The 23,235-nt window shown below is 42.2% G+C and overlaps 5 protein-coding genes across 5 annotated transcripts in view; 4 read left to right on the top strand and 1 right to left on the bottom strand.

The window, feature by feature from the left end:
- LOC115770931 (jmjC domain-containing histone demethylation protein 1) overlaps positions 1-11,279 on the bottom strand; it is a 32,931-nt gene extending 21,652 nt beyond the window's left edge. The window contains exon 1 of the mRNA XM_030716389.1: positions 11,265-11,279. The gene's annotated coding sequence lies outside the window, so the exon portion shown is untranslated. The remainder of the gene's footprint in view (positions 1-11,264) is intronic.
- LOC115770932 lies at positions 713-6,347 on the top strand. Its single transcript, XM_030716390.1, has 4 exons — positions 713-2,012; positions 2,857-4,165; positions 4,995-5,509; positions 5,578-6,347. Exons 1-4 carry the CDS (start codon positions 1,136-1,138, stop codon positions 6,039-6,041), a joined length of 3,165 nt encoding a protein of 1,054 aa, XP_030572250.1. The 5' UTR covers positions 713-1,135; the 3' UTR covers positions 6,042-6,347.
- LOC115770935 (calphotin-like) lies at positions 5,922-10,440 on the top strand. Its single transcript, XM_030716392.1, has 5 exons — positions 5,922-5,964; positions 6,355-6,676; positions 7,113-7,229; positions 7,294-8,518; positions 8,573-10,440. Exons 2-5 carry the CDS (start codon positions 6,405-6,407, stop codon positions 9,164-9,166), a joined length of 2,208 nt encoding a protein of 735 aa, XP_030572252.1. The 5' UTR covers positions 5,922-5,964; positions 6,355-6,404; the 3' UTR covers positions 9,167-10,440.
- On the top strand, positions 10,711-11,963 carry LOC115770937 (angiopoietin-related protein 7). Its single transcript, XM_030716395.1, has 2 exons — positions 10,711-11,218; positions 11,281-11,963. The coding sequence occupies exons 1-2, from the start codon at positions 10,780-10,782 to the stop codon at positions 11,958-11,960; spliced, it is 1,119 nt and encodes a 372-aa protein (XP_030572255.1). The 5' UTR covers positions 10,711-10,779; the 3' UTR covers positions 11,961-11,963.
- A 935-nt stretch (positions 11,964-12,898) lies between these two features.
- On the top strand, positions 12,899-15,030 carry LOC115770737 (serine/threonine-protein kinase PAK 2). Its single transcript, XM_030716139.1, has one exon. The coding sequence runs from the start codon at positions 13,299-13,301 to the stop codon at positions 15,009-15,011; it is 1,713 nt and encodes a 570-aa protein (XP_030571999.1). The 5' UTR covers positions 12,899-13,298; the 3' UTR covers positions 15,012-15,030.
- Positions 15,031-23,235: the final 8,205 nt, after the last annotated feature.

Raw genomic sequence — 23,235 nt, forward strand, 5'->3', positions numbered from 1 at the left:
ACTTATTTTGAGGCGTATTAGTATATGCCCCTGAAGCGGTGTGAGCAAAAAAATCATCAAATTGTGTAAATAACTGAAAATAGTGCTAGACATATGCATGTGTGTATGTACATAACACACAGCTATACAAGCAGTAACCTCATGCATGGGTACAGACCCATATGTATGCGTGTGTGAGTGAGTGCCTGTGTTTTATTTGTTTGTGTGCTGTGTGCGCGCACATATTGTAAAGGCGCGAGCTACTTAATTGCCAACGATGAAAAATTCAATAAAGAAATTACATAAAAAAACATGGAAACTCAACGACCACGCATCACAATTTAGCACAGCACTAAAATGCTCACGATGCATGTACTTATACTGCACACATGCGTGATGAAATATTTTGAATATTCAAGCGCGCAGACTGAGATTTCATCAGTAGTTTTTCCATTTGCATTTGTTAAAACATTGCTGGGCGAACCGCAGTATTCTAAAGTTTTTTTTATTGCGCATCATTGTGAATGAGCAATAGCGCGCGCTCTCTGCTCTGCTCTCACGTTCCACTCACATAGGTGCTCGCGTGTGCGTGTGTGTGTGTGTGTGTTTTGAGTGTTACACATACGCACGCGGCGCCGGAAAAGACTTCCTATAGGCGGCGTAAAGGAAGAGGCAAGAAGAAGGAAGAGGCAAATAAAACAACGGACTTTTGTTATTTATCGTTAGTTGCTTTAATTATTATTATTAAGTAGCCGTACTTGCAGATGTCTGGCAATTTTAAATAAAGCGACTTTTACTATCGCTGTTAATTTGTGTAATTTTTGTTATCGATTATGCAAATCTGTGGCAACTTTAAAGCATCCAACTATTGCCCAAATAGTAGGCGAATTGAAACGTGTTGAGCCTTGTGTGTTTCTGTGTGCCAGAGCGGAAAAACAAAGTGTGCTTCAGTTCGGTGTCAGTTTTTCAAAATAAATTATTAAATTGAAAAAATTGTTTCTCCTCTCTTTTGAAGCGACCAACAGCAGACCCTCCCCCCCAGAGCAGCAAAGTGCATACAGAAATCAAGCGGTAGCGTTTCCGTAGTTTACCGTGGCCAAGTTTTGTATAGCTCGAGCCTGTAATGCAGCTGACCTGGCAATAGCGCCGCAGAAGTATGGCACCAGCGCTGACAGCCGAGCCACTGAGCCCCAAGGAGAAGCTAACTAGCAACGCCGCGCCCGCCACCGGTACGCGACAGTCTGTGCGAAAACTGGACTCGCCCAACGGTGGTATCGGCGGCGATACGGCTAAGAAGCCATTAACTCTAACAGCCACAACGCGCGTGACACGCTCCAAGGACGCGGCACAGCGGACCGGCTCGCCTATTGTGCAGATCGTCAACAACAACAACAAACGTAAATCCAACAACCATAGCAACATTAGCTGCGGCAGCACCACCACCAGCGAAGTCAAATCCGTTGAAAATCAAATGGGCATCAGCGCTGCAGCCACACACACGAGCAGCGACGGCAGTGCAGCCTCCTCCAGCAGCACCAGCAGCAGCATCATCAGCGACGCGTCAGCTGCAGCAGCAACGTCACCAGCCGCCAGTGCCAGCGCTACCGCCGAGCACAACAACAACTGCAAGGACAACTCAACGGCCGAGCTGCTGGCTAATCTGACAAGTGACTTTGAGGAGGCCATCACAGCTGAGATCTGTCTGCGCAAAACCCTGCCGGAGGTAAGCCACAGCAAGGAGCAGCCAGCCGAAGCCGAGGCAGCAGCCGCAGCTATAGCACAAACCGTGCAATTGCTAGAGCCCGCGTTTATGCCAGAAGCCGAAGCTCAGTCCCAGTCGACAAGTTCAGCAGCAGCGGCGGCAGCAGCAGCAGCAGCAGACACAGCAACAGCAACCACAACGTCGGCAGCAACAGCAACAACACTTACAGACTCCTCCCTACAGAGGTTGGCGGGGCAGGAGCTACTTCCGCCCAGCGTGGACAGCGCAGTACAGGTGGCTGCTGCTACCGAAATGCCAGATAATATTGAAGGTAAGCCTAGATCTATTTCAACTCCAACGTACTGCACAGATTTCACGGTCCGCGTGCTCCAAAAACCTTTTCGAACAATTTGGGGGGTTAAGTCTTGGTGCGAACCACGTTCCGTTACCCAGTAAAGTGGCTATTTTGTTTTTCTTGAAAATTGCTTGTGTTTTGTTTGACATGTTTGTTCGGTTGGAAAATTTAGGATAGGCAATTTTCATTTATTCCCAAGATCCAAGCGAAACTAGCCGGATTTGTTGTTTTTTTCTTTTTCCTAGATGTATTAAAACATCAGCTTAACAGTTTGCTGTAAACTTCAGTTTTTGAATCATGTAAAACAAATGTTATTCATGTGAATTACATTTTATCTCCAATACAATAATATATTTATTGCATGATAGTTTCTGTAGCATAAACTCACTGCTGCCAACATTCCTGCTGTCTTGTAATCGGGCAGCTTGTTCCTATTGGAAGGGTATTTGCCTGTTGCGAAGTATTTGTATATTTAGATAAACATGTTCGGAAATAGAATTTTATTTAATAAAATAATAACTCTTATTAATTAGTATATTAAATCGCTTACTTGTTTTAAAATAATTTACTAAAACTTTAGTGAATGCAGTTAGACACAATAAAAATCGTAGCATAGACTTGCTGAGCTGTTAACAGTTGTTTAAAATAACATACAAATGTTAGCGTACTGTATGTTATTTAACATCATATTCATAGATCAAACAGATGATGTATAGATAGCACAACATGTCATTCAACAGCACAAATTAACTTTATCTGCATTTTTAATTCTGATACCATGAATATTTTAATAAAAATGTATTACTTTTCCTATTCACAGAACGCCTTAGTCAACTGGATGGCAACCCCAGCGTTGTATTGCCGCCCATTGTGGACATAAGCGCGGCGACGCTAGAATCAAGCGTTGCGCTGCCGACGACGCCCACCAGGCAACAACAGCAGCACCAGCAACAGCTGCTGCTCCATCAGCATCAGCAGCAACAACAACAACAACCGTTGCAATTGCAGCAGCCGCAGCAGCAGCAGCAGCTGCAACACCAGCAACAGCCGGAGATACTCGCCTCACCACAGCATTCAACAGTTGCGCGTCAGTCAGGCGCGTTACTCACGCCACAAAGCACGGCCAGCTCGATAAATTTTCTAAAGGATGGCACTACTGGCGCCGTCCTCGAGGATCAGGATTTTGAGGAGGTTTTAAAAGCGCTCAAGACACTTGACGGCGGTCACGTGAATCCGGATACAATATGTGATTTCAATTTCTTCAACGAGGTGTGTTTTCCCTATAATGAGGAGGATGCAGCCGCTGCAGCAGCAACAGTTGCAGCTGGAACAACTGCATCAGCAGTAGCAGCCGCTGCAGCAGATGTTGGCCACAGCGGCAGCCACGATCAGGAGACAAAGGCCAATTGCAGTGCAGCAGCCGTACCGCGTCCCTGGCAGGTGAGCCATGCGGAGTTGGAGCAGCAACAGCATGAGCTTGTGAGCAAGATCGACGTTTTGTTGTGGCGAATGCGTAAATTTCAGGCCCGGCAGATGTGCCGTCATGCCAGTGATGAGGTTGGCGGTATACTCGAATGGGCGGCGCGCAGCTCACATAAAGCGGCGCCCGCGGCGCCGGTGCGCAGCACCAAGCTTACTGAACAGGAGGACACGGTGCTCTCCATTGTCTCCGGCCGGCCGGGAAGCAGCTTCTGGGATGAGCAGACCAAGCAACCACTGCCTGCCAGCCAAATGAGTAATGTGCTGCGGCACATAGAGACGGCGGCGCGCAAGCAGCAAATCTGTCATACAATTGGCGGCGGTTCCGCATCACTGGCATCCTCTTCCTCCTGGTATAGCAGCGCTGCACAGCCGGGCAAACGCTCGCGCAAAACACAACCCATAGATACCAGCATAAACAGTACGGCAGGCGTAGCAGATGGCATTCTGAACCCTCGAGCCGATGAGATTGTACCTAATTTTGACAACTATGTGACCAGCGAGTTGACGCATATTTCGGGAATGTTGCACACGGAAATGCGTGAAGTACAGACTGCCATCGACTCAGACGCCACAGAGTCTAGCTCTGGCGGCGAATCAGCCGATGAGATGGTTAACTACAACAATTCCCAGCAGTCTTCATTGTCAATGTAAGTGAGCATGCTAATCTTTAGGCTAATCTATTTAATCCTGATCCTCATCCTGGTCCTGCTCCTGGTCCTGACATGCCCCAAAATTATGTTTATTAAACTATATGCGTGGTACAACGGCTTTAAGTGTTATAAACGAAAACACATCTAAATGTTATCATAAGCGACCGATATATACTAATAGACATTTTCCATAACATCTAGATTTAAGTAACCGCACGCTATATTTAATGTAGATCGGACAAAAGTAAAAATCAAATAAATTGAATAGATAGCTACAGCGCTAGTCTATTGTTGTTTAATATTACATTGTTGATCGTAATATTCAGGCAGGGTAAACAATAATATTTAACTCTATTTGTACGAAATTGAAAACAATCAATCTTCTTGCTTTCCAGCAGAAGCAATTGATATTCCATTTTGTGCTTAATCATGACTCTAGTAATCAACGCATTGGTCTAATTGCTAATCCTTCCCTTCATTGTAGCCTTTAATTAGTGATTACTAGCGCAATCAACCCCATCACGTCATTGTCATCAAATTATCAAATACTATTACTTAATTTGCGTACAAATGATACTAACTGTTGGCCAGTCCTCAATTAACTTATTTCCCAAATAGCTCCCTAATTTTGATAGGGCAGAGTTCTGGGCGAAAATACCTTTTGAATGCCTTTAGTCTCCTCTGTTAAATCGCAATTGTGTAATAAAAGAATCAATGAGGAGTTCTTAAAATTGCACTTAATTTTAGTTATAAAAAGATCGTCCTGGCCGCTTTCAAATATTGCAAGTCTATGTAAATGAAATATTTCTTTCTTTATATTTCGTAGAACCCGTCGTGCCGTGTGGCGCTATTCGCGAGATCGTGCTGTTATTGCACTGCGCTGGTCCTGGCTGTGCGCCCAGGTTGCCGATCTGGACATGAAAATCCGCCAGCACAACGATGTGTACAACGATCTGTGTCGCACCAAGGGCGATGTAATGCTAGAACCGACGCCAGCTCCCAAGAATGGTTACAAGGAGCAACTGCAGCCACAGGCAGCGGTACAGCTGGATCCCGAACAGGCGTCCGCCGATTGGCTATGCAGTCGGGCCCGTCCCTTGGTGCTGTCCGAGTTTCGCAAACGTAAACTCTTCCAAACTACGAATATGCACACAATATCGAAAAAGGCCGCCAGGCCGAGCAACATTAAATGTGGCTGCCAGTGGCCCCAGGTGCCGTGCACATTGTGCACCGGCCGGCCAGATCCGACGGCGCCACGAGATTTACCTGAAACGCTGATGCCACAAAATCGTGTAGCGCTGCTCGATCCCGGCTATCATCCGGTGCTGAGCTTTTCTGACGGTAAGTCTTGAATAAGTTTAAATATCGAGCAATTTATTCATTAGCATATGGATTCATTGATTTTGCAGATGTTTGTCAGTCGGTGCATTTGGAGGCGATTGCCCGTCAGCCGGATTGGCAATATCGCGTTATGCGCAGCCAGGCCAAGGCAATTGTTAAAAGCGTGTGGAAGGCTGAGCGCGAGGCAGTCGCACTAAGTGGCGGCGGCGGCGCTGGTGGTGCTGGCGGTGCCGGTCGTCGTCCCGGCGAGACAGCCAAGCGCCGATATGTGCGCCGCAAAGAGCGCAACAACAATAATCAAAACAGAAGCAGCAGTAGCAACAACAACAACAACAATAACAATAACAACAATAATAATAATAAAGAAACCACACAAAACAATAACAACAGCAACAGCAACAATAATAGCAGCAGCAGCAGTGGGGTCGCCAACGTGGGATTGGATAGTGGAAACGGTACTGGTACTGCTACTACTTCTTCTTCTTCTACGCCTACTACAACGCCACTTGTGGCCAACAGTAAATTATTGTAAACATGACAAATTCGATAATTGATTATTAACATAAAACAACAACAATTTGCATCTTCTTCTTTTTCTTTCTTTTCTTTTTTCTTTACGCATTTCTTTTATGTTACACGGAACATCGTTACACACACGCACACGCACAACCACACACACACACACCAACACCAACACCAACATACCTGCCAACACAACCATCACTGTGCAATAACAACGTACAACAAACGAACAACATTTGTTTTATTTTGCAATTTGTTTTCGTTTCCTCTCTCTTCAAATCTCTTTTGTGCCTGCCTATACTGATATTTGTTGGACGCCGCAGTGAGCAAAAGGCAGCGTCAGTTGGCCACGAGCACAGCCGCGGTGTTTCCGATGCCTGATTCACGCCAGTTGCACCAAAAATCGCAACAACTAAATAGCCACTCACTGATCTCCGGCAAAGGCAACGGCGCTAAAAAGCCACGCAAATCCGCCTCCAATACACAACAAACACAATCAACACACAACAACAGCAGATGCAGCAACCAACAGCCCAGCGCTGGGGACAACATCAACAGTCGATTTGCCGGAGATTCGCAGTGGGAGCAACATCAGCAACACAGTCGCCGCAATTCCTCCGAAACGCATGGACAGCGCAATGAACGGTAAGTGGAGCATGTGAGATAACATTTTTAAAAAGGGTGGGTTCTAAGCAAGTTAAGCAAAAATACTAAAAAGAGCTTTCAAATCCATTAAGGGGGAGTAAACATGATATAATAAGCAAAGGCGCGAATTTTTGTGTGTCGTTTTGGCGAGCTACTAACTAGTTAGTTGGAAGAATGACTGGGCTACTGAGAAAAGTAGTTGTAGGGGTTGTGCCTGGTCATTTATCAATGACCCCTATAAATTTTTGTTTTATAACTAGGATTAATTCCATTATTTATTAAAACTTGTCCGATATTCATTCGTCTTCAGTCTGTCTGCTGTTGAGTATTATTAAATTGGCTTAAACAAATCCTTAAAGTGAAAATGGAATAAGTTGCATTAAATATGTTATCAAAATTATATCAAAATAATCGTATTATAAACTGCACTCAACAGCACATCAGATCGTCGCAGTCGACTTATTTACGACATTGATAACATCGTGATACCCTACAGCATGGCCGCTCAGACGCGTGTCGAAATTTTGCCCTACAAGGAGATACCTACACCAAAGTAAGTTAACATAGAAGTTATAAATAAAAGTCAGATAATCATGTTTAATATCTAACCAACACAGGTGGCGAATTGTGGACAGTGACAATGAGAAAAAACAACAATCAGCGAATGAATCAAAAACCCCTGAGAAGCTGAGCAATGGCTGTGCGGATACAAAGGCGGAGCAGGAGATGCCAGAAGCAGCAGGAACAGCAACTATACCCGCAACCGTAGCATCAACTGCACCTGCAACCGTAGCAGCAACTGTACCCGCAACCGCAGTAGCAACTACAGCCGGAACCGTAGCAGAAACTCCACCGGCAACCGCAGCAGCAACTCCACCTGCAACCGCAGCAGCAACAGCACCCGCAGCTGAAGCAACAACTGAAAAAGTGCCTCAGCTAAATAACAACGCTCAGAAGGAGGCGCCGATCAAGCCCGCGCCCAAGCTTAATGGCATCAAGCGGTCGAGCAAGAAGAAGAAGCAACTGCCAGAGTCTGTCAAGCGGCAGGCAAAGCAAGCGATTAGTAATGGGCAGATAAATGGCAAAGAAGAGCAGCCGCCGGTTGAGTTAAAGGAGCAGCAGCAGCTGCCGGCGAAGCATCTGTCTGTCAATGGCAAAACCAAAAAGCACAATAACAAAATCCCTGTGAATAATGTAAATAAAGCAAGCAAGCCCACTGCCAAGACTGCTGCCCCGCCTGCACCTGTTGCTGGTAAGGCCGAAGTAGCTCCAGCTGCGAGTACAGATGCAACAGTTCCAGCTGCTGGCAAGGATGCAACCGCTCCAGTTGAAAAAGACAAACCCAATGTGGAACCTGTGGAGCCGCCTGCCAAGCGCCCAAAGCTGCAGCTAGCGCAAACATCCGCCAAGAAGTCGCAGGACAAGCTAAAGCAGGCGGCAGCAGCGGCTAGCGTCGTTGACGTTGTTGATGAGGAAGAGGAGGAGGACATCTCAGATGAGGCGTACATAGCGCGCCATCAGCGTGCGCTCATCGAAGAGCGGCGTCGTTTCGAAACATTCTTAAAGTTCCCTTGGAGCACACGCTCGCGCGCCAATCGTCGTGTCGACAGTCGCGCCGAGTCAAGTGGGGCCAATACGCCCGATCCGACATCGCCAGCAGCTTCACAGCTGGCAGGACCTACAGCTGATAACGAGAGCATACCCTCACCCTTGGCACAAACCACGCAGCAGCACCCACTGGATGCCCTCTCAGGTGATGGTGAGATTACGAAGCGGCGACGCACCACATCCAGTAAGCTAAAGGATCACGATCGTCGCAGCAACACGCCAGATACCAGAGACGTGAGTGTATGTGTGTCATGTCAGAGCCTTGTTTTAACTTTGAATCTTTTTCAGCAAACGCAAGATCCGCCACCTTTTGAGCCGCTTCAGTTTCCCCTCTCTGAGGAGGTCTATCAGCGACTGCTGGCCGAGATGTACGCCGAGCCCAAAGAGCCGGCGATACCAGCCGCACCGGCCAAGCGTACCAAGAGCAAATCGGTTTCCTCCAATGGAGATGGCTCAACGACAAGCGCTGGTCGCCGACGCAGCAGCAAGGCCAAAGCCACAAGTGGCAGCAAGTTGGCGCAGTCCGCAGCACCACTAAATGGTAGCAAGAATGCCAAGAAATCTGTGGCACCTCACATTAATGGCGCCCAGGATGATGGCTATGACGATGTCATTGACTATGAGCCCGACGAGGATGAGAACGAACTACTGCTGGAGGAAGACGATGATTATCATTACCTGGCGGCACCAGATGATCAGTTGCCATCGGGCACGAATAATGCTAATGCGTACAATGCGAGCATCGATGCCTATCTAGGCGAGCATGAGGCACTCGACGATGAGGAGCTGGCCGACGATCCATTCATGGACGACGATCCCAATGATCCCGAATGGAAGCGCAGCATTGGCGTGCGCCACGAGCGCATGCGCAAGCGTGTGTAAACAGCGGCTGGCGACAAGCCAGAAGCGAAAGCCAGAGCGTAACGAGCAGCGAATAGCTAGCAACTAATGACGACAAGGCAGTGAGGAGCAGCGAGTAGCCCGCAGCGAAATACGAGTAGCTAGCAACGAGTAGTACGCGGCAAGTGGCAACCAGCAAGTAGCGAGTATACACCAGAAAACTAATCCAAAGCTATTAAGACCATGTGAAGTGAATTTCAATTTTAAATAATTCGTCAAATTTTAAAGCCATCAGCGAGACGCTTTTTAACTTGTTTTCAAGCATATTGTTTTCTTTTGTTGTTGTTTGAACTAAAGCAACAGTTTCACTTAAAAAAGAGGAGCGTAATTTTCATTGCAGCCTAATTCTAAGCAATTTCTTAGTTATTTAGTTCTAAAAGAAAATAGTAATACAAATACAAAACACGCCACACACCCACACACCCGCACACCCACACACACAAGAACTCGTGAAATATTCAATGTAAATAGAAAGAAAACGAGCTAATCATTAAGAGATAGTAAGAGATATATGTATGAAACTAATGGATAAAGCTAATGATAAAGATAATTATACTACCCTAGTTTAACAGAAACACACGATCGTTTAAAGCTTAAATTTAGGCAACAAATTAATTCACTTGCGGCTTCAAGCCAAAGGTGCGCTACCTTTAAATTAAATACAAATATAAATCTAGTTATATAGATCGTATGATCGCAAAAAAGAAAGAAAAACGAAAGAATGTAATAAACACGTTAATGTTGATGTAAAAAATGTATTCGCGCACCACAAAAAACAAAAATCTACATTTTTGCCAATTTTAAAAAGTAATTCCTTTTGATTATTTTTGCCACAATTAAGTAATTATTAAACAATTAAAACAGGCGAAACTATGAATATCTAAAAGAAATATATGTACACATACAAATTTATATATTAAGTGCGCCCCGTAAAATGGATTGATGTATTTAGTTTTTTAGGCGCTTTAATTTCTACTTCTACTTTTAAACAAACATAGTTGTTAATTGTAGACATTTACGTTAAAAGATAAACTTAACTTTGAACCACACAAACAAAAACATATAGATACGTGGGTAAATTTGTGTAATCCTCACGAAATGTTATATATATCTATTTTTTCATTTTCTATATAAATATGTATATTGCTTTTCTGTTTCAACTCACAAACTTCATGTAAAAGCCGTTAATTATTGAAAAGTGAAATGTGTATATGCAAAACTAAGGACATTAAAAAGCAAACAAATACAAAAACTATATTCGTAAAAACCATTAAAAAAACAACAAAAAAAAAATACCAAAAAACATAAATCACAAGCGGTTCTTTTCTTTGTCGTTCCATAATATGCAACACATGTTGCGATTGGTCGAATAATTGACGAGTTTTCTGTTCAACATCTGCTTCATTCCAGCCCACGCTCTGGAAAGGCAACACAATGCGGGTAAAGCGCGCAAGATTATCAATTCACAAACGACTTAAGCTATATTCCGTTTGATCTCTCCATTATAGCCTAACACGGGTTTTCTACTCGCACTAATTGCAACCTTACAGATACAGCAGACTTTAGCGGCAGGAACAGCAAAATCAAGGAGCTTAATGTCCATGTGCCAGGGCATGGATCATCAACTGACGCTGATCAGGCGCACTCAGGAGCAGCAACAGCGCATGATGTTAAATGTGGAATTTAAACTAAATCAGGCGCTCAGCAAGTTGATTTCTTTCACTCATATAAGGCGACTTGAGTTCATGGAGCAGGTTTCTGGAAATTTGAGTAAAGCACTGGAACGCTGGGAAGCCAAGGGCAATGCAATATGGCAAAGTGCAAACAGACTACAGCTGAAATTCCAGTGGAACGATGAACAGGCCAGAAGCCTGGAAGAAGTGCACTCGATGCTAGCGTTGCTGGTCGCAAGCAATCAAAGTACTCGGGAAAGTAATAAGCACCAGGAAGATGACGCATTGGGAATGTCAAAGGAGCAGCTCTCAGAGGTTGAAGAAACAAATGAAAGCAAGTTTAATGAACAATCGAAAGTTGGTGAGTTGCTATGCATTAAATAAAAAGAACATCGTCATTTACTTACCTGCCAAAATGCGCAGAGTACGTGCAGCCCGCAAAGGCGGACTGCTATGAACTGGATGAGCTGCAGCGTGTGGATGGTGTTTACAAATTCCTGGAGCCGGAACTAAATGAAAGGCATCGCGATTTCAACGAACGGCTTTGTGCTTTTGCCACAGACGGTGCCGCCTGGACGGTAATACAGCAACGCCATGAGGGCAACAATCTGCAGGCGGAGAACTTTAATCGCAGCTGGGATGAGTATCGAGTCGGTTTTGGCAGCTTGAAAGGGGACTTTTGGTTTGGCAACGAGTTTATACACCGTATAGCTTATCGCGACGATTATGTGCTGCGTATCGAACTGGAGGATCAGCATGGTTTGTCCGTGTGGGCCGAATACGAACTGTTCCGGCTGGACAGCGAAAGTTTCAACTATCAATTGGTGATTGGTAAACTGAATGGCAATAGCAGCACGTCCGATGCCCTCAGCTACCACAATCGCATGGATTTCAGGGCCTACGACCGCAATGAAGAGTGCGCTGGCTGGTGGTTTGATCGTTGCCAGGAAGCTCAATCCAATTTAAATGGACAGCGTATTGTATGGGGCAACTGGCACAACGAATATTTGGTGAAAGCTTCCCGTATGTTAATACGGCCGCGAAACTTGAATTCGGTAGGTACCCACGATATTTATGACGAGGACTCCACATATAATTTTTAGTTTTAAATATTACGAGCGATTTATTAAAAAACATTTGTATTTCTAGTACGTACTCGAATATTGCTACAAATAAACGTTACCGCCGAGTTGTTACTATTAGTATCGTTGCTGAACGCATCCAGAACAGCATAGTATTGAGGATTTTCAGTAGATTTCAATATATGGTCACACTGCACTTGAATATTGAGTTGGGCTTTAAGACATAAGACATAACAATAAATATCAATAACTTACCAGAAAACGTTATTTGCTAAAAGAAAGATCAAAAAATGAAGAAAGGCCAAAAAGTTGCAATCCTAAATTTCCCCCTTATATATAACATGTATTTCCTAACATCTGGTATATATAGTTTTTTAAATCTTTCTGTTATTTTAACTAAATGTATATCTATACATCAAATACAAGGCTTAAGTGCGCTTAAAATCATTAAAAAATTTAAATATTAATAGGTAATTTAGTCTGTTGTCAAGGTTAGTATTTTGTACAATTTATACAGGGTTTTGGCTCTTGCAGCGTACGGTCACACAGTCACTTGTTCGTATGCGTGTGAGTGTGACAGCAGTACGGCCGAGTGCAGCGCGACTTGCAGTAAAGGAGAGAAATTTAAAGTTGTTAATTATAGAGCTTCCACTGCAGCAAAAGAATACATAAAATTAATAAAAATTTAGTGTGCCAAACAAAAGAAAAAATGACTTGAAGGAATGGCTAGGAACCAACGACTAGTATTTGCGGCACAGGCAAACTAACAACACAACAACAACAACAACAAGAGCCAGAACAAGACGCTGCCGCGGCCACTCCTTTTGTGCCCGTTGTCTCGCTCCAGAAAAATGTGTGTGTGCGTGCGTGCGTTCGTGAGTGTGTAGTTGAAAAAATAAAAATAAATTTGTGCCCACTGCATTAAATTAAAAAGTTGTTGCATTAATTAAGGCAATAAAAAGTGAAAATTCTACAAAGCAGCGTACAAAAATGGCAAAGTGGGTTTTTTTTACTGTTGCTGTCTGCAAAAGCTCAAGCAAACTTAACTAGAGATAAGCGAGCGACGTACATTAAAACATAGACACGCACACAGATACACACATACACATATAAGCAGGCAGACACACGAATATACAGAGCACGGCGTGTCCGTATGTGTGTGTGTGCTTGTTTATGACTCACGGCTGGCCCTGTGAGTGAGTGTGTGAGTGCGAGTGAGAAGGCGCTAGAGCGCTACCTACGGCAACAAAACAACAAACACGCTTCAACAGAATTTCCCAAGCATTTTATACAATTTTCAACGTTGTGGAAAAACAAAGAACATAGAGATTAAGTGAAAAATAGGGAAACAACACAAACATGAGTTTCGCCAAGTGGTTCAAGAAGAAGGAGCAAATCTCCGAGATTGGCGCTCCAACAAATTTTCAACGGCATTTTCATGTCTCACGCAATCAGGAGACGGGCGATCTGGAGGGTCTGCCCACGCCCTGGGTGCGCCTGATGAACACACAAATCACACGCGATGAGCAGGACAAAAATCCAGACGCAGCTTATCATGCGGTCAAATATTACAATTACTCCATTAAGAAAAAGGAGCAGGAGGTGTTCAAGCCCTTCATTACGGAGGATGTCATACACGAGGAGTCCAAAGAGATTGATAACTATGTCAATTACAAGAACAAACACAAATCGCAGGATATTGATAAATCGGATGACGATGGCAGCGGCAGCTCAACAGCAACAGAGAGCAGCAGCAGCGGCTGCGGCAGCTCCGCGGCGAACAGCAACAGCAGCAGCCTCAATGATAGCAGCCAACAGTCTGTCATACCGCTCGATGCGCTAAACGATGTCATCAAGGAGCTGGAATCGACTTTGGGTCGTGAAACGCTCAAGCCGGTTAAGCCGTGCGGCTTGGAGCCGCCGCCTGTGCCGCCCAAGAAATCGCCACATCAACTGCCGCCCAAGCCACAAATCAAACCAAAACCTTCGAGCGTCATCCAGCAAAAATTCTCACGTGATCTGCGTAGCCTAGATGGGGAACCACACAAGATTAATACAGATACAATTATCATTAAGCCCAATACCCTGGGCAGCGCCAGCCAGGAGGGCGGTATCGATGCCGATGCGCCAGAGGAGACCATATTGCGTCGCTCCAAAGAGAAGCGTGCACAGAAAACGGATGCGGAGATTTATGAGGAGCTCCGCGCCATTTGCAATCCTGAGGATCCGCGTGAACGTTACAAGACCAGCCAAGAAGTGGGCAAGGGTGCATCGGGCATTGTATTCATAGCCGGCGACAAGCAAACGGAAACCCAAGTGGCAGTCAAAACAATTGAAATGAAAAATCAATCCTCCAAGGATCTCATACTGACCGAGATACGTGTGCTCAAGGATTTCAATCATAAGAATCTGGTCAATTTTCTGGACGCATATCTGCTAGAGCCGGAGGATCAGCTCTGGGTGGTCATGGAGTATATGGATGGCGGTCCACTCACCGACGTCGTCACCGAGACAGTCATGAAGGAGCGTCAAATTGCCTGCGTTTGCCGTGAGGTCCTCTATGCCATAAGTTTTCTGCATGCCAAAGGCATTATACATCGGGACATCAAGTCTGATAACGTGCTGCTCGGCATGGATGGCTGTGTGAAGGTTACGGATTTCGGTTTTTGTGCCAATATCGAGGGCGACGAGAAGCGCCAGACCATGGTGGGCACACCGTACTGGATGGCGCCGGAAGTGGTCACACGCAAAAAGTATGGCAAAAAAGTGGACATCTGGTCCATTGGGATAATGGCGATCGAAATGATTGACGGACAGCCTCCCTATCTGTATGAGACGCCGCTGCGTGCGCTCTACCTAATTGCCGCCAATGGACGACCTGATATTAAGAGCTGGGACAAGCTGAGTCCCAGCTTGCAGGATTTTCTAGATCGTTGTCTCCAGGTCGATGTGGATCGTCGTGCCACAGCCGATGAGCTCCTCAAGCATCCGTTTCTTGATGATTGCAGCGAGGTGAAGGCTTTGGTGCCCAATATTAAGGCTGCCAAGAAGGTTCTCAGACGCAATGTATAGTTAATGTGTCAACAACATCATCGAGCTGGCAAATTGCTCTTTGCGTGATGTGACCAAACGACTCGCCCTACCCTCTATGTCCTGTCTAAGCCTCCCATTTCGTAGAAGGTCTTCTAATGTGTATAAATTCGAAATCTGGAACAAAATGCTGATTAGTCTTTCATGAAAACGTAGTCACAACAACAACAACAACAACAACAACAACATAAAACGTAACAAGTCACGGCACACGTACATACATACATATGTATGTGTGTCCCTCCGTCTGTCGTCTGTGCAACTGACGCACGGATTGCACATCGTTGGCCGATAACAACGTTAAGTGGTAAGTCCAAAAAATATATATATATGTATAATATAAACAAAATTGAGAAATTGAATATGAAGTCTGCATGCACACATACATATAAGTCTGTCAATCAATCAGACTGATTGACGATCAATGCACAGCACAAACTGTCAGGACTAGGAAACTCTAGTTAGTTTGTATTATTTGGAAAATATGTTACGGCAAACTCCGAGAAACTATTTATTATGTTCGAAGAATACGTTTGTACGATATTAGATGTGCATTCGTCCGATCTCTATCTTATCTATAAGGTCATCGCGAGCCGACAAAACAGGTTTCCAATTTAATAGACCAATCCAATTTTTTGCAGCAGTCACAAAAAACTGTTTAAAGTGAAGGGGAGTTGTTGCGAAGAGGTTGTACACAATTCAATGAATTGCCCTAATCAGTGGATTTTGATATACCTGTGAGACAGATTAAACTCGATCAAGGTCTCGTTCAAACCTAAGCAATATGTGTGTGCGTGTGTGTGTGTATATTTGTTGCATATATGACAAAACACATGCGTTGCGTTTATTTTTTATCACAACAGTTGCGTTTGCATTTGAATAATCAGCTTTAAGTATGTCAAAACTTTAGTTGTATGTAAATTATGCTTAGTCAATTGTGCTTGAGTTGACAAAGTACTTAAAAAAATAGTTGTGTGACTTGTGCAAAGGGTATGCGCAGCAGTAAAGTACTGGCACAAATTCCTAGAAACAAATAACTTATCATATATCGACAACTGCTTTGACATTGTCTTTTTCAAGAGCATCAAAGCTTCGACTTGAGATTTTCTTTAAGGTAGCATTTATTCTCTTTGCTGAAGCACGCAATCCCATTGAAAAGTAACACGTAAACACTGGCACACATACACACAAACAATAACAATTACGTGTGTATGTGCGCCAGCAGTTAACCAACACTATTAAATACGTTCGTTCGCATTTCCTGTTGGACAGCAAAGAAAAGACTTGAAATAACGCATTGTCTGGCAAAAAAAATGTATAAAATAAAAACTCATACATTATCACAAAAAAACAAACTTCCAATTCACACACTGCGCACATACGCAGACAGCAACACCTACACACATGCTCCGCTTTTATTATAGCCTTATCAAACAGCACTTAGGCAGTTCACACACATACATACATGCATGCATGCATATCTTAGCTATCTTAAAATCCCCAGTGCTTTTATCAAATTCCAAGAACCTTTGTTGGCATTATAAGTAGATTTTGATAAGCGTTAAAAGAAAAAACTAGTGCGATCTTTGTCTAGCCAGAGTTGCTGTGCTGCTAAATGTCGCAGTAGTCGTTGTAATGTTTTCGCTATTGTCTTTCTTATATCTTTCTTTTTGTCTGGCTGCATTTTTCACCACCATCCACTTATTGAATTTAATTGCTTGTGCAGTGGCGTTGGCGACCGCTGGACGTCGCGATGCGCTATTTTTACTCTCTCACTGTTACTGTGCGTCGCTCTAGCTCACTCGCTCCCACTTCCACTCGATCGCCCTGTTTCACTTCTACACACACACACACACCGTGCGTGCACTTTTCTACCGGATCTTTGGCTGTTTATTTGTTTATATTAGCGGTAAATACTTTTGCTTTCCGTTTTGCTTGCTACTCCCAAACGAGGCAGCAGCTGTAGGTACTCACAATAATTGTCTTTGTGTGTGATCGCAAAGTTTTAACTTTGTTGATGTTGGTTTTTATGCGGTTGGGGCTTTTGTATGCCAAATGTCTTATTGATGACATTAATGTTAACAAACAACAGTAGCAGTAGCAATAGCAGCAGCGACGGCAGCAGCACAATGAATAATCATTCGCAAATATTTAACGCAGGAAATCAATATGGGCTTTTAAATTACATGTGCCATACACATGAATACACGCATACATGTCCAAATGTATGCACATGTGTATGTCCCTGTGTGCATTTCCAGTTTGTTGGCTGCGCGTCTGCTGCAGTTGCATGGTGCCTTTTTGCCGGCTGCTGCTGCTGCTGCCGCTGGGAGTGGCGCTGCTGGGGCCAAAGTACAATTTCCAGTCCACGCGTAAGCGTAAAGCCTTGTGAAAGGCCCTATGCATACATACATGTGGACATGTACAACACATGTATGGGTGTGTGTGAACTTATACCTATCGCTTAACACTTTTGACTCTTTCTGAGAGCGGCATTGAACAGCAGCCATTCTTATGTATATATGTACATAAGAAAGTATGTGCGTGTGTGTGTGTGTGTGTGTCCGTGCTTTTGTATATTGCACGTAGTTTTAGTATCAGTTTTTGTCTCTGCCTAAGCAAACGTCCAAAAATACAAAAACTATGAAATGACTAAACCCAATTCCATTGTGCGTTCAATTTGCGTAAGTTGTGCGCCCCCTACCCTGTCTTATAATTTCACCTTGCGCACAAAAGGTTTTGCGTTATACGTTTTGGTTTTTCTGTTTCTGTTTTGGCTTTGTTTCGTTTATTGAACCATATGAGTCTCCTGCCTTTGGTTGTAGTTGTTCTTGTTTTTGTTGTTGATACGCGGAATTGTATATGATTCACTCGCTGTGTATTTCGTTGAGGAGGAACTTCGTGTTGTGAGCTCGTTTTTCATAACAAACATGGCAACCGACCTCTACCCATCCGCCGCCGCATTCGTGCGACATTTTGCATACGTGTGTGTGTATGTACATATGTATGTATCATGCATTGCCCAGCAATATAATAATTATAATTTTTTGCTGCATTTTCAGTTACATTACGTATGAGATTACACAGTGCTCGGTGCTTGAAAATTTCATCAATTGCATTGTTTTAATGTGTGTTACATATACAACATGTTCCACATGCACTCCACATGACACAACAACAACAACAGTCGCTGAGCTTTCATAGCGGTTTCCAAAGTTTGCAATGATATTTTCGCTGCGACTCTTAAAACTGGAGCATGAAGCGCTGTTTTGAAGGCATAAATCAGCTGCCGCTGGCTTTGATTCTCGTTTGCATGAAAAACTACAGATAATTGCCGGCATAACTGTATTTATACCCTGTTTCTTGAAGTGTATTAAAATAGGGTTACACTTAGTTCGAGCGAATTTCAAATTCTATTTATGCCCACATGTGCACACATATGTATGCATGTATGTATGTATGTATGTAGTCGGGGTACATAGTAAAGAGACGCGATAATTATGGCGTTCCTATGTGAAAGGGAAGTGGCTCACAAATGTATCGATACTTCCTAAAAAAAAAATATAGTAGTCCCATAGAATGAGAATATTGAAAGTTAAATGTTGATTGTTCAATCCATTCCCGTGCATTTTTCGTCAATGGAAAATTGTGAAGAAAATGTAGCTGTGAAAATACGAGACGAGCGCATCTGTCTTATCTGGACAACTATAAATATAACAAAAACACAATGGGAGTCGAGTGGCACGGACACAAATGTCGCTGGGTTTTTCATTGAAATTTAAGCGTGACTTTAGCGCGGGCGCTTCACATGCCGATAAATGCACACATATGTACATGCATACATACATATGTATGTGCATATGTGACACACACACACAGCCGCACAATTATTGCGCTGATAATTGGCTGCATACGCCAGTGACGCGCTCCCAGCGCTTTAATAATAAAAACAATAAGCAGAATAACAATAACAAGGCAACATTTTTGTGTTTTGTATGCGATACACACGCTAATACAACAAACCTGTTGCGCCTTGCGACCCACTGAAAGTAATAATAATAATTACAAATCGCAAAAAGGAAGAATTTGTTGTAATTATGCAAAATTAAACAGATAAGCGCAACGCTTGCATAAACAGTAACCAGTGTACCCAGCGGCCAATTGGAGTGCAGAAAAGCTCTGCTTCTTCTTGCACAGCATTGCCCTTCGCCGTGTCTGTATCTATTTATAGTTCCAGTTCATTTCATATGTGCCTTGTTGTTGTTCTTCTTTGGGCACCGCCAGCCTAATCAGCTCTGAGTATCCTAATCACACTGATAAACAGCGAAATGTGATAAGACAAGCGAAGTGATTATTTGGCATGTTCGAATTTGCTTAGTTTTTTTTTATAAAATTTGTAGTACACATGTCGATTGCTTTGTTGCGTGTGTGCGCAGCTAGAGCTCATGGACATTATGCAATGTTTATCGCAATTAATAAAGGTCAAAATGTTAATTGGAATAGAGTTCAAGTGTACACATGTACCAATACATACATACGTACATATGTATAGATATGCTATGCCACCTTCTTTTTATTTCAGTCGATGGTTTCTGTTTGTGCAGACATCATTGCAAATATTTACACCCTGATTAGAGTTGAGCAAACTGCACAAGAGCTTTCCGGCAGCACCTGAAATAGTCAGTAGAAATTTCCAGCAGGCAGAAGGAGGCATCAGCAAACCCATATACCCTATCACAACCCATACCCTCATCTGCCCATAACAAACCTCTCATATATATGCTCTCCTCTCCAACCTATATCTTATTGAAGATACAGCCACAAGATTTGTATATGTTTGTCTTGCCTTGTAGGGGATATTTTAATGTTGTCATGCAACAAAGTAAGAGACATCTCCGATCCTACAAGGCATATATTCTTGATCAATTTAAAAAGCTGTGTTGATATAGCCGTGTCTGTTTCAAGGCAGGCTTAAAGCCACATCGTGGAACTTTGCATAGGTCCGACTTTCTGTTGCAGGCAGTACATATGTATGTATGTCGGAACCGGCTGCATCGGACCACTATATCATAAAGCTGCTAGAGGAATTTTAATTCATGAATAAAAACCATTAAAATTTGTTGTTTTACTCCCATAGCATAACATAACATATAGTATATATCTTGACCAAACTCGTCATTTACTAATTTCACTATAATAATAATGCTTAAATAAAGCAAACATATTATTTTCATCGGATCCCTCTATTATAAAGCTGACATAGAAACGAATGGTTGAAAATTAATTTCTTCTATAACAATAACTTTTGTTTATCAATATCCCACTAATATATTATATAGCATGTTAGAAAAAATCTGTGCGAGAGAGAGAGAGAGAGAGAGAGAGGAGAGTTTTCTATGGAAATTTTCTACTTAATAAAATTCAGCTTTTACTAGCATTATTCCGATGTTTAATTTTCGGCGAAGATAGCCATTTCATATTGTTTCATACTCCATTCCCAGTTGGAGTTTATTTGATATCTCCTTTATTGTTTTAAAATAGATTAATATCGATTGTCAGTCTCGGGGCTTAGGCATAATTTACGGACTCGAGATGATAATCTTTTTTGCACGCGTTAAAAGCTTGAATAATATTTTCGATTAGAATAATACTGCTTGCTGTGAAACAAAAATACAGTGAGAACTCTCCCAACCGTACATTTCCCTTCAAGTCGTGAATACCCGTTAGACATTTTTCGGACACTCTTGGGCGGAAAATAATTCACTATGCAAAATACTATAATATTGGATTTAAAATGCTAAAGACTGAGTCATATTTAAATACTAAAAGCAATTTAAATACATAGGTCTGAGTCACAGGCAAATTTGCAATCGATAAACATTTGTGCAACAGCAATAACAATATGCGCATCTCTAATTGCAGGACAAGGCCGCTAATCGCTAATCATAACAACAACAACAACAACCACCGCTACAACAACAACAACAACAAGTCGAACGAAAAACAGAAGGTGCAAAGAAGTGACGTCACAGCAGCCGCAGATGAGAAAGCAGCTTACGAAGTTTCTTTTTGGTATAGATTAGACGGTTTACAGTTGTTCGACTGTTTTGCTTACTATATTTTACTTTGCCTGAGACATACGATATTCATGCATACAACTAGAAAACATTTCTAAATATATGTATTTGTGTAAGCACATATATATGACGACTGGCTGAGTGTGCCCCTGTGTATGCCCCGGCGGGCATATGCAATACAATTACGTTAACGAAAGCATACAATAGTTAAATTATATTTCGCACACAGCTGATATAAAACTATTGAAATATAATATATATACTAAGTGGACATTAGATGCATAAATGTTAAAATAGTGTATACATATACATAAATGTGATTTAAGCGATTTTATCAAAGCTGCATTATGCAATTCTACATAAAATTCGTCGTAGTCTCTAAGTGCAACAACTAAAAACAAATGAAACATGCAATACTTGTTGTAAATTACCAAAAACAAAAACAAATGAAAAATCGTTAAAATGTAACAAGTGGAAACGAGTGTAACAAGTGCCATTAGGACTAGCTAGCAGCAGTGAGTGACACAAACAACACCACCAACAACAAAAACAACAACAACAACAACAACAACAATAACAACAACAAACCATACAAGTAAAGCCAACAACAAGGACAACAAAAACTTCCTAGCTACATATACTTATAAACAAATCTTAGCAAATTGGCAGCATTATCTACAAAAACAATGTACTAGAGAGAAAGAGAGAGAGAGAGAGAGAGAGAAAAGAAAACAGAAGATATTTCCAAGCAAATTCAAATGTTGAGATGGTTCTATATTCCATTTAAATTAGTACAAACGTAAGAAAAATAGGCTTATCCAAACTAAAAACAAAAGAAACAGAACCTTATTCCAAAAAGTTGTCAAAATTAAAAAAAAAAGAAAAGAAAAACAAAAAATTAATTGATTGCCATAAACGTAGCGCACAAATGAAATGCTATTGAACTATAGAAATGCGCTATGCTGTTATCTAACGGTAATGTGTGTGTCAAAAATGATGATAATTCAATATAGGGAAAATACATAAGCATATATTGTATACAAAAGTATGTAGGACGAGGCACCATATACCTAGGTAGTTCCCATTGGATATTTTTCGCGCGAATGCCAAATACAAATAGCAGAGAGAGAGAGAGAGACAGTGAGAGAGGGAGAGGAACAGGTAGAGTGGAAGATAAGTGAAAGGAAAATGTTTAATTCCACAATATTTGACGTATACCTTAGCCGAAATAATCAACGAGTTTACGTTTTGGCCTTTTCGCTTTAGTTGAAATATTTGAATGCTCTTTCCAAATTTGAAAATCAACTGCCAGTACCCAAATTTGACAAACTAGTCGCTGACTTTTGCAATTGGCAATGAATGTTGTACAACACTGGTTTTGCTTGGAAAGAGTATGAACATCTTCGGTGCGCCGATGCTTAGCTTTCTTTACTTGTTATATACATTGTATAATATAAACAAACAATTTTATGCAATAGCTTAGTAGTGAGCGGCCATTTTTTATACATTTCCACACACAATGGCCCGCCACATATTTCCATACGCAACGTTAGCAGCCAACGACTGCTGCTGTATAACGGTCATAGTTAAATTAAAGAACCTCTTTGAATTGGTTGCAAAGTGCACCCTGTGATTGTAACGATAAATGTGACAAGTGGAAACGTTTGCATTTTGACAATACTTTCATTTAAAGTATTGCATTGCAATTACAGGGTGTGCACAATTTGAAAAGAAAGAAATAACATTCAGAAAATAAGTACTTGTCATGCATTTGTGCATCATTTAGAGCTTAAATAAAAAACATTAATTTTGATTAGATCGCTTAACGACAGCGTATTATTAGGCAAGGCAACAAACGCAAAGTATTTTGGACAATGAAGAAATGATGAAAAAATCTAGAAAAGTATTCTGAGCCAGTTGGCACTTAACGCAGACATACCCAAACAAACATAATCGAAAGCGCATTTAAACAAATAACGAAAAGAATAAAACTAAAGGCAATGATTACAATTAAACGAAACGAAACGAAGCGAAGCGAAACTTAAGTCTTTAAAAAGTAGCATAAATTTTTTATACGGAATTTTTATTGCAATTGTAAAGAGAAAAAGATACATTATTGAACTATAAGA

The sequence above is a fragment of the Drosophila novamexicana genome, unplaced genomic scaffold, assembly GCF_003285875.2.
Source record: "Drosophila novamexicana strain 15010-1031.04,08,12 unplaced genomic scaffold, DnovRS2.1 tig00004560-arrow-pilon, whole genome shotgun sequence".
Taxonomy (NCBI): Eukaryota; Metazoa; Arthropoda; class Insecta; order Diptera; family Drosophilidae; genus Drosophila; species Drosophila novamexicana.